This window comes from Silene latifolia, chromosome Y (genome assembly GCF_048544455.1).
Source record: "Silene latifolia isolate original U9 population chromosome Y, ASM4854445v1, whole genome shotgun sequence".
In the NCBI taxonomy this organism is placed as follows: Eukaryota; Viridiplantae; Streptophyta; class Magnoliopsida; order Caryophyllales; family Caryophyllaceae; genus Silene; species Silene latifolia.
Window position 1 is genome coordinate 323,301,867 of NC_133538.1, and position 12,078 is coordinate 323,313,944.

The 12,078-nt window shown below is 34.0% G+C and overlaps 1 protein-coding gene across 1 annotated transcript; it reads left to right on the forward strand.

The window, feature by feature from the left end:
• The first annotated feature begins 6,905 nt into the window (after nucleotides 1-6,905).
• On the forward strand, nucleotides 6,906-11,297 carry LOC141631307 (uncharacterized). The gene is made up of 8 exons (XM_074443996.1): nucleotides 6,906-7,241; nucleotides 7,394-7,715; nucleotides 7,971-8,164; nucleotides 8,433-8,701; nucleotides 8,894-9,261; nucleotides 9,478-9,659; nucleotides 9,762-11,009; nucleotides 11,091-11,297. The coding sequence occupies exons 1-8, from the start codon at nucleotides 6,906-6,908 to the stop codon at nucleotides 11,295-11,297; spliced, it is 3,126 nt and encodes a 1,041-aa protein (XP_074300097.1).
• The last annotated feature ends 781 nt before the right edge of the window (nucleotides 11,298-12,078 follow it).

The window sequence follows — 12,078 nt, forward strand, 5'->3', positions numbered from 1 at the left end:
TTAATGTTTGCATGCATAAGATCAATCATTAATTTTATGACAAATTAAATTAAAACATATATGAATATGTAAGTATATAGATCTACTTATCCTTCAGTTTCTAGCAGATATCCTCCTTAAATAATATAGCCAAGATGGTTCTCCAACCATCCTTATGTGTGTAGAATATGGTTTTTGTGTAAGTTATTGCACATAAATCCAATGATTATTTCTTCACACTTATCCTCTCTCATCTATCACTATAGATTCAGATACTAAAGATGTCTTGCATCTCTTCGTAGTCACCCAATCACTTCTTCACGGAAGAGAGTATTGTTCCATCATTCTCAATGAATAATATGTTATCTACATATGAGACATAGAAGACATATCATTAGTGCTTCTTGAGTACTAATGGATAGACTATATGGCTATATAGTGACATTCACTTAAATTCAATTTATAATCTTTCGTCATACTCTAAGTATACGAATTATAAGAATGTCGATACATCTTAGCTTAATGAATTAATCCTACAGTGGAAGCAAGTGGATTCAATTTCTACATGTTCAATACCTTTGAACTTGTCTAGACTCTTATCATTATAAGAATATTTATTTAACGCTAATATCCTCTTAGAACTATCTTTATAGGTCTGGATACCTTAGAGATGTATTATTCCTATCCTAAGTCTTTCATCATTCACAATGACCAATATGTCGCTTACATATAAGACTAGTAACACTACATTACTCCCACTAAACTCCATGTATAAACAGAACTACTCGACAATTCAAGACATGTTTATCACATGATCAAAACATACAATTCAACTCCTTAAGTTCTACTTAAGATTTCTTCTTAAGTTTGTATTCTACCTTAGGATAGTCGCGATTTACAAAACTCATGCAAGATGATTTTAAAATCCAACTATATCAAATCACATCCAAATACAATGAAGCGTTGTTGTTGCGTGCAAAACCCTTTTGCCACCAACCAACCAAGCTAAATAAACATTTTTATGTTTATGCTTGCATCGGACTTTTACGGAGTTGAAACTAGATAAAGCATCTTAATAAGTTACAGGTTTGTTATTTTCAAAATAACATGATTCTTGTCTACTTAGATTTCGAAAATATTTACTGATTTTTTACCAAGAAGGAACATCTTCCCAAGTCTTATTCTCAGTTTGTGGCTCTTGAACATTTTCTTCCACTCTGTCTATAAGAAATAATCCTCTTAAAATGTAGATGATTGCTTAAATTATGTTTTGTTTTAGTGGAATAAATAAATACTAGACCAATTGTGATAGAAACTACTTCCAACTTTATAGTAAAGATTCAATCATATCATAATGAAAGTGAACTTGTGATACTATATCACACTCCTTTTGGTGCATATAAAAGTCTTCACTTTATTGTTCCCAATTTTAACAAAGTACAAATACTTTGGTTTTATAATCTCTAGGTTTTGATACTTTTAAACATTCATTGAACTTGTTCAAAAAATCTCTCTTCTTACCTCATTAAGTGGATACCAAGTATCTACCCAGCTCGTCGGTAGAAGAGATGAAGAAGTAATAACCTTTTCTGATTGAAATTGTATTCGACCATACACTTCAAAGTGTAAATAGGGCGAATATCTTGCTCTATTCATAATCCTTCTCTATGAAAAAGTCATGAATTAATCTTGCTTTGAATACAAGATTCACACACACCAAGAGATTCCCAATCAAATGGTTTGGGACACTAGTCAAAACTAATTACTTAATGCAATTTTCAATCAAGAATTGAGAAATGATTGGGGTTATCAACTTGAGTCTTATACAATATATATGACATTTATTTTTAGTTTGAATATAATTACCTTGATTTGTATGATTTCACCATAAACTTAATCGTGGTATATAAGGGCACAACGCATGTTTTAATTGCACAATAGTGAAACCCTTTGCGTTTTTCTACAAAAACATGAATTATATTCTTATTTAGACTTAGTGTACATCATAACAATTATTGAGGTACAATTCTAAATACAAAACTAAAATGAATACACTATAACACTTATATGGATGAAATGGCAACTACCCTAGTTCCATTCATGTAAATTTTAAATTTATTCTTGCTAGTTGTCATACGATTATTAAATGTTAGGATTCTAAGGATTTACAAAACCCGCGGTTTGTGTCATGAACACATCCTCCTCTAAATACCCATTTAGAGAGGTGGTTTTGACATCCTTTTGCCATATTTTATAATCATAAAATTTGGCAATTTTTAACATGATTAACATATTAGTATCAAATACTAATGACGTGATAATTCGCAAGAATGTAATGTCAATGTCATTGATATTCAAGAAGGAATATATTGGAGTCACACAACCAACTTCCTTGATCTTTACTTATTTGGGGTTTGTATCTAATTTAGTGTCTAACACTTTCTCTTTCGAGCCTAGTTTTATCCTTAACAATTAAGATAGGTACTTACTTCTTATTGCTCCCACTTACTTTAAGAATTTCTACTTGATGAAGACTTATCTTCATATAAATTCCTAGTTAATCATTCACAAGGATGAACTTTATTGTGGTATTTGGTCAATTAAAATTTCTAACAAACCAATTTACTAATTTCACATTGTCATGTTCTTAACAACTTAAGTACTTGATGACAAGTGTTTAAGTTGAGCAATAAAACTTTTAAATGAACCATTGATGCATAGAAGAAATTATCAAAACATACTTTGACTAATCTTTAATTCTAGTCATATTTCTTCACAAGAAATTATAGGTATGCAAGGAATTTTAAGATGCTAATCTTATATTTGCATAGGACTTCTTCTATGGAGTTCTATGGAATAGAACGATTCCTATGGAGCTAGTCCATTACCTATGATACGGTTCATTTGAGGATTTAGAAAGAGATTCTATTTGTCTTTTATAGTAGTGGTTTAGCGGAGACTCATGTTACAATCGAATTAATATCATATATAAATAGGAGCGATAATAAAGAACAACATAAAACAACAAAATAGTGGGAAAAGAAACATTCATCGTTAAAATATGAAAACATTTTAGCATGTTTTGGCATTTATATAATGACCTCCACCCAATTATATAAATGATTCCGAGATCCAAATTCATATTAATTCAGACACGGGAAACCGATATATCCCTCACTAATATAACTCGGTGGGTTAACTCTTTAACCGATTCTAAAATTAGAACTCTCGGTCGATGATATTACGTTAAGTTCATCTCTAGCATCGGAACACAAGACTAGTCTTCGTGTCCCGTTGAGACCAACCGAATTTCGCGTGTAATAACGTTTTATTACCCTACTTACCCAATGAAAAATGAAAGTACCACGGGGAACCGAATCTACCCCAAATGTCAAAGGGATTCATGAGTCCTAATATTTAGTAAGGCTAATCTCAATTTTATATATGTGAAAGGTCTTATCGATTTATTATCTATCACCTTTTATGTGAACTATATTAGTGAACTAGGATAATTATAATCGACACGGTCGAAAAGACTCTATATATAAAAAAAAATGCATGTGATGTTAATGGCGATTTGGCAATGCATGTAAAATATAAAGAAAAATGCAAAGCAATAAATAAATTTCCTAGTATGGCCTTTCCTAAAATAGAAAATCTTATATTCTATTACATATTCGGAAACCAACTCCTTTGGTCCCTTGAATTTTCAATGACACGCCTCCCAAGGACAAACACCGTCTTGATCGGAACTCCTTTCCGAATGGCACCATCTTTAGGAAACTCCGGGATTACAAATAATTAAATAATAAAATGTACATTGTACTTCCTATTATACATTTGTAAAATAAAATCTAATTAAATAAAATAAAAGTGATACGAGATCACATTAAATTACAACCGAATCAATATTCCCTTTCATTACGTGTAATATCGATTAAAACTAAGGCCATACTAAGATAAAATGACATAATTCCAAAATTATATAAATAAAATATGACATTCATCAATAAAATTTCAGCATTATAATATGTATCTAACATGCCAAATTATGTGCCAAATCGCCCTATTTAATTTATATCGTAAATATAGTCTGGTTTTATGGTAATTCGCGATTTTTAACTTCTTAAAATCACAAAAACAATACTAAAATCTAATTTTAGTCCAAGTTAATTATCCTAACATCTTAGGACTCAAAAATTAGTCATCCCTCAAATTTTTACAATAATTCAACTTGTTTTATCATTTATGCTTGTTTTTGACCTTAAAATCATAACCTTTTATGATATAAAACCAAATTAAATTAAAATAATTTCAAAATTTGAATTTTAAATTTTTGAAAATTCTGGAAAAATTCCATGACACTCATAATGTCAAAAATCAAGGTTAAAATTTTTTAATTTATTTCGAGAAAATATGGTTGTTATTTATCGATTTAATCAAATAAAACATCTAAAGCATACAAAAATTAATCTAATCAAAGTTCTAACTTTAGATCTTATTTTTGGGATAACTATTCAACCTAAAATAATTTTCTCATGCCACGCATTTTATTTTAACTATTTTTGCTAAAATAGTCACTATTTATGTCATTTTTACACTAAAAATTCATAAATCATGCAAAATGAGTCAAGTTCATCTAAAATTTTAGAACCAGTGAGTAAAATGTGCATGTGACAACATATTAAAAGTTAATTGCCTGTTTTGAAGTTTAACTAATTTTAACCATTTTACCTCCATTTATGTCATTTTTATCTCATAAAAATTATAAATCATGAAAAACTAATCACAATGATCCGAAATTTTACATAGAATATGAAAAATATGCATGTAAGGTCATATAAAAAATTCACGGTCAGAGATAAAGTTTAACTATTTTTAGCATTTTAATTACCATTTTATACATTTAAATGTTATAAAATTACTAAGAATCATTAAAATAAGCCATAAATTACCATAAATCATAAAAATGACCTAAATTCATTTTAGGACCAAAATATATGACATTCAAAAATTTTAGTGACTTTATCTTCATAAATCTCAAATTTTAGTTTTAATTAATTTACAAATAACTCGGAAAAACCAAACCGATTATGCATGTAACAACCATTTGCTCTGATACCACTTGAAAGGATTTATAAACCCTCAAATTAAACTCTTTAATTTTATATCTTATTACTCATTAATTTTATATAAAACAAAGATAAGAAGAATGCTTCTTACAATGATGAAATCGGTTTAAGGGCACAAGTAAGAACTCATTTCCTACTTGTTCTTGAGCTTAAAATAAATGGATGATCCTCCTTGTCTCAATAATGTGAGAACCTCCTTTCAATTGCACCAAGACAAACCCTTAATACTAATTTATATATTAACTAGATATATTAAATTAGTGACCTTAAAATTAATCTTATTATTATTTCTATTACTACTTTTAGTAATCTAAATATAAGATTTTGAACAAATTTTATTTTCTTTTCTAAAACTTTATTTTAGAGAGAAAAATAGAGAAGAGTACGAAGTGAAATTGTGTAAGAATGAATAATTAAATAAGAACAATTCTTATTCATTATAGAGCGGGAAAAAACCGGTGGGTAGGGGTTGGTTCAAGGACCCAATGCATGCCCCTTTGCTTTTTAGAGTTGTTCTTATCAATATGAGCTAGAGTGTAGAATAGGTTATAAGGTAATCATTTTGTTTTCCACTAATAAAACAATTTACCCATTTCACCCAAAACTCCTCTAAAAAGTCGGTGCCCCCTTTGTAATATGGAGTCCATTTTATTTTTCTCAATTGTCATTTTGTCATATAATGTGTGACATGTAACATGTAACATGTTATTAATAATATTAATGCATATTTAATAATTAAATATTATTACATATATTAATTTAATTATATACAACAATTGACTAGTAATTCGCAATTATAAGTAAATAAAATGGTTCATGTTAATATAATCTACAGCACATTGCAATTATAATTAACCGTTCATTCTTAATTTAATTGTTTCATAAAACAAAGTTTTAGTAATATAACATCCTAATTACTAAAACGAATCTCATTTAATCCAATTACAACAAGATTCATATTCTTACTCACATTTGTAATTTATTCAATTTTAAGAAATTAATAAATCTGTATCATTATACAATTAATTCATTTTATCTATTAAGGGAATTGTCCTTTAGGTGTGACCTTAAGCGATCAACTGATCACCACTGTCAAACGACAGTAATGTCAAACTCTAGTCCGTCAATCATTACCGATTAATGTTGATCAGTTAATGTATAAAAATGAATCATCCCTTTATGTATTCTTATTATGAATTTTAATAATGTGATCACACTATTGTCGAGGACTCATACTCCAACAGTTATTTCATGCACGTAGCACGTTTTCTAATGCAAGATTAAGACAAGTATTAAGAAACCGGCAAATTGTGATCCACCACTACATCCTTCATTGCTACCACATCCCCAACCGTCGAAGTTAATAATAAAATTCCAAAATCTAATTGAAAATGCAACATTTTAAAAGTTCACTTGAGATTACTTTAAGATTTGACCCTGGACACATGACTTACATATTTCATGCATGCACAATGTTATTTCATGCACGTGGAACATTTTTTAATGCATGTACGATGTTAGAGAGATTTTCGTACGACCTTTTCGTTGTCCAATTTTGAAAATTGTATCTCGTTTTCGTTGCCTCGTGATATGTTTCCAGAATTAGTCCAGAAACATGACTTCCTGTCTTACACGACTTACATATTCCAAAATCTAATATGTACTCTCAAGACTTAGTGTATTACAAATTCCAGAATCTAATATGTACCACGAATCTAATATTCCAATAAAGGGATGAGAGAGATTTTAGAGAGAGAAACTCTAATATTCTAATTTAGGGATTTCTTATCAGCAATGGCTAAAAGAAAGAACCCTAAACCTAATAATCCCAAATCAATTAATAATCAGCATAGTAATCGTTCTAATAATAATAATAATTCACATAATACAAAATCACAAAAAACAGTAGGTACGAATATAGCGAGTTCGAGTGGATCATCTCCATCTCCGGTTCGTCGAGTGAGTCTTAATTTCCCACCATTATCTAATTCGGAACTGGATGTTATTGTGGAGGAAGAGAAATTATCAGAAGATGAGATACCGGATTATGAAGTTGAGGAAGGTCCTGGATCTGATAAAGAGGTAACGGAGCCATTACTTCGACTGTCAACAGATGATGTTGAGGAGGAGGTAATTTCTGGTCATCCGCTGTCTTTTGTTACATCTTAGGGGCGAAACCTCATGCGAGTGTTATATCTGGGTTTGTGAAAAGGGTATGGCAATCTTATGGGGTTGATCGTATTTCCTTTTAACCTAATGGGATTTTTTTGGTGCGATTTAAGACGAAGGAAAAGCAAATGGAAGTTGTGAACACAGGACACTTAATGTTTGATAACAAACCAGTTATCGTTAAGGAGTGGAAACCGGAGACGGAATTGATTAAACATGATGTAAAATCGATTCCAATCTGGGTAAAACTTTATGGGCTTGACATAAAATTTTGGGGAACTAGTTGTTTGTCAAAAATTAGTGGACTAGTTGGCAAATTCTTAAGATGTGATGAGGCGACTTCTCGTAGAGCTTTCTTAGGTTTTGCGAGAATGTTGGTTGAAGTCCAGATTGGGCAGGAATTTTCAACTGAAATCGAGTTTTTGGATGAACTGGGTAAGTCTCATAAAGTAAGGGTGGCATATGACTGGTTACCTTTAACTTGTGAGAAATGCAAAGGTATGGGGCATTCTTCTGATCAGTGCAGGAAGGAGGGGGGTTAGAAACCAAAGAAGATATGGAGACCTAAACCTAAACCTCAGCAAGCTGCAGCTGGTCCTAGGAAACCTCAGACTCCAGTCTCGAAACCAGTTGCTCAGGCCAAGTCTCCAAGTGATCAGTTGGTTACACCTGAACCTTCTGTTTCTGTAGGAGTACCTGTCATTGTGGGGAAGTCACCAGTGGTTGAGACACAGTCTTTACCTAGGAGATTTATCACTAAAATGTTAAGGCAAGATTCAAGTGAGCCCAGAATCTTTACACCAAGAGGTATATCTTTAATGGATGCTCTTACTGTCTCTTTGCTGAAGGCTAGGAATGTGAGTAATGGTAAGAGGGTGATTCAGGTTGGATATACTGATAATGATTAAGTTGGGATTTTGGAATGTTAGAGGTATGAATAGCCTAAATAAACAAAATGAAATAAGATGGTTCCTTCATCAAAATAATTTAGGTTTATATGGTTTGCTTGAGACTAAAATCAAAGGTAGTAAATGGATAAAGGTAAGGAATAACATTTGTGACAATTGGTCCATCTGCACAAATAATGGGTGTCACCCTGGTGGTAGGATTTGGTTGGTATGGCAACCTCTGATGTTTGATGTGGATATTCAGATGGTGAGTGATCAGCTCATCCATGCTCAAGTTTTTGATAAGGGTAATAATAAGAAGTTTTGGGTCACTATGGTGTATGGTTTTAATAAAAGCCAGGAGAGGATCTCTTTATGGAATAATCTGCAGGCTTGTGAGGGGCTTGTTCAAGGGCCTTGGATAGTTTGTGGGGACTTCAACAGTGTGATTGATGTGAATGAAAGAATTGGAGGGGCTGATGTCACTTGGAGTGAAATGGCTCCCATGAAGGAGATGATGGCTCAACGACAATTGTAAGAGCTCAAGACCATAGGTTCTTATTATACGTGGAATAATAAGCATGAGCATGGCTCTAAGATTTACAGTAGGCTGGACAGGGTCCTTACAAATGATGAATGGATTCTTAGCTTCCCTGACTCTTATGCTAACTTTCTCCCTGAAGGTCTTTTTGACCACTGTCCCTGCCTCATTTCTATGGTTGACAGTGGTGAAAGGAAGAAGACCCCGTTTAAATACTTTAATATGTGGGCTTTGGATGAGAACTTTCTGGAGGTGGTTACTGAGGGGTGGAGAGTCCCTGTTTATGGCACTCCAATGTACCAAGTTATGCAGAAATTAAAGAGTTTAAAACATGGGTTCAAGCAGCTGAATAGGGCTAATTTCAATGATATTGAGAATTTAACTCAAGTTACTGAATTATCCCTGAAACATTTTCAAGAAAAGTTGAGAATGGATCCTTTCAATCCTGATTTGTGCCAAGCTGAGAGAGATTGTGCTGAGGAGCTTAGCACTCTTGTTAAGGCCAGAGGCTTGTACCTTGCTCAAAAAGCTAAGGAACATTGGATGAAAGAAGGTGATGACAACACCTCTTTCTTTCACTCTAGCATAAAGAGAAGTAGGGTAAGGAACAAAGTCTATCAGCTTAAGGATAAACGTGGCAATCTTTGTACCCAACCTGAGGAAATAAAAAATGCCTTTGAGGAGTTTTAGGTTGGTTTGTTGGGCACTTCAAAGACTGTCACACAGATTCACAAAAGAGTTGTACAGTCTGGTAAATGTCTATCTGCAGTGCACCAGGCTATCCTTACTGCTCCTTTGACTGATGAGGAGATTAAGCAAGCTATGTTCTCTATACCTGGCAATAAAGCACCAGGGCCAGATGGATATAGCAGCCAATTTTTTAAGGACAGCTGGAGTATTGTGGGCAAAGATGTCATTAGGGCAGTTAAGAGTGCTTTTGATCCTGGGAAAGTATTGAAGGAGTGCAATAATACTATCTTGACTCTGATCCCCAAAATTGATAACTCTGATCCCCACTATGTACAAATGTTTGGCTAAAGTGCTCTGTAACAGATTGGCGGGCATACTCCTGAGAACATAAATCCTGCACAGAGTGCTTTTATTCAAGGCAGGGACATCGTTGGTAATATTCTGATATGTCAAGACCTTATCAAGCTTTATAAAAGGAAAACTTGCTCTCCTAAAATCATGCTAATTCAAAAAGCATACAATTCTGTTGAGTGGGAGTTTCTCATAGGGATGCTAGAGTGCTTGGGGTTCCGTGTGAGCTTGACTAATCTGATTATGGAATGTGTTAGTTCTACCTCTTACTCGCTTGCTGTCAATGGTGAGACTTTTGGATACTTTCAAGGAAAAAGAGGGCTAAGACAAGGTGACCCCTTATCCCTTCTCCTCTTTACAATCTGCCTGGAATACTTAAGTCGTTTGTTGGAGAGAATTCAGAGAGTTAAGGGGTTTAAATATCATCCTCTTTGTGCTAGAGTTGGCTTCACTCACTTGTGCTTTGCTGATGACCTGGTGGTATTCTGTAGAGGAGACATGACTTCTCTAACACTGGTGTTAAGAGCCATTGAGACTTTCTCCAGAGCTTCAGGATTGAAGATGAACGAAGGGAAATCTAATATGTATGGGAATGGCATCCCTGAAAGTTTTATGGACCAGATTGAACAGGCTACTGGTATGAAAAGAGGAGCTATCCCTTTTAGATATTTGGGGGTAAATATTATTCCCAAGTGTTTGGGGATTATGGATTGCCAGCAGCTGGTTGATAAGGTGACTAAGAGAATTAGGGCTGTGGGAAGCAAGAAACTTTTATATGCAGGGAGACTCATTCTTATCAAAACAGTCCTCAACACCGTGCATAATTACTGGTCACGTATTTTTATCATCCCAAAGGCTGTGCTAAATAAGATTGATGCTCTGTGTAGAGCTTTCCTATGGCATGGCAATGAGGCTAAGGAAAGCCCTGCACTGGTGGCTTGGAACAAGCTGTGTAAACCTAGGAAGAATGGTGGACTGGGACTTAGACATCTCCATAGCTGGAACATTGCTGCTATTGAGAAGTATGTCTGGTGGATTGAAGCTAAACCTGATCATCTTTGGGTCTGTTGGGTTCATGCCATTTATATAAAACAGCAGGTATGGCAAGATTTTACTCCTTCTTTGTCCTCTAGCTGGGCATGGCGTAAGGTCTGTTGGGTGAAAAATCTGTTGCAACTATTTTTGTTTAATGAGCAATGGAGAGCACATAATCCTCAATACAGCATTAAGATAGGATATTCTTGGTTAGTTGATGAGGGGGTGCCTGTTGAGTGACATCCATGGATGAGTAATAGGGTGCTTTTGCCTAAGCATTCTTTCTTCATCTGGCTTACTGCTCAGAATAGATTACTGACTCAGGACCGTATGTTCAAAATGAAGATCATCCAGGAGAATAGGTGCCTTCTATGTGGTATTGATGAGGAAAGCATTGAGCATCTGTATTTTAAGTGTTTGTTTGGTAGGAAATGTCTGGCATTGCTGAGTAATTGGTTACAGGTGGACGTACCTGTGAATTCAGTGATCCTAGGCCTGAGAGAGTTTTTCTGAGTGTTAGAATGGATTTGTTAGCTAGAGTTAGAAGCAAAAATGAGATGATTAAGAGTAACTTAGCTAGAGTTTGGATTGATAATTGTTTATGTCGTGTAATATGATGGGGGTGTAACCTGTGTATGTGTATGTTGGAAAGTTGGCATTAATATATAACTTACCTTTTCCCAAAAAAAAAAAAAAAAAGAATCTAATATTCCAGGGTCTACTCCCTTTGCACATCACTCGACTTAAACAATAGGTGCGTTTGAAGATCATCCAGGAGAATAGGTGTCTTCTATGTGTATGTTGGAAAATTGGCATTAATATATAACCCCAATTCAAGTGAATAGGATGAACATGGTATTAGCTCCTAGTCACTTAATGAGGTGACGTCTCGGAGTGACTAGATTGTAAGATGATTTATGGTAGGTTCAGCACCGTAAGGTCATAAGGATGACTAGTCGTTTACATAGGCAGACTGTGGGACACTTTGCCGGGTAGTGACATTTATAGAGTCCCTTAGATCTATTACAGACGCCTGGTCGTGGCAGGGACTTCTATGATATTCCTATGAGTCGATTCTTTAAACTGGAGACTATTATCTGAGCAAGTGCAGTTTACTAGTGACTTTGGTTTTTGTCCTAGGTCGTGCCGTGAAATGAGGCCAAAGGACATCTACTGGGTCATGGTGATCTGTATTGTGCAAAAGGATAGATAGGACAGACAGGAATTGTCCACCCACGTTGGGTTTAAACATATCTAGGCCACTCGAGGAGTTGTGACTGAGAAATGCGTGGCC

Excerpts from the sequence above, each read along its gene's own strand:
- LOC141631307 (XM_074443996.1), top strand. The coding sequence starts at position 6,906 with ATGGCTAAAAGAAAGAACCCTAAACCTAATAATCCCAAATCAATTAAT. Across the intron at positions 8,702-8,893 it reads ATGATGGCTCAACGACAATT|TGGTGAAAGGAAGAAGACCC; the intron begins GTAAGAGCTCAA and ends TATGGTTGACAG. Across the intron at positions 9,660-9,761 it reads GTGCTTTTGATCCTGGGAAA|ATTGGCGGGCATACTCCTGA; the intron begins GTATTGAAGGAG and ends GCTCTGTAACAG.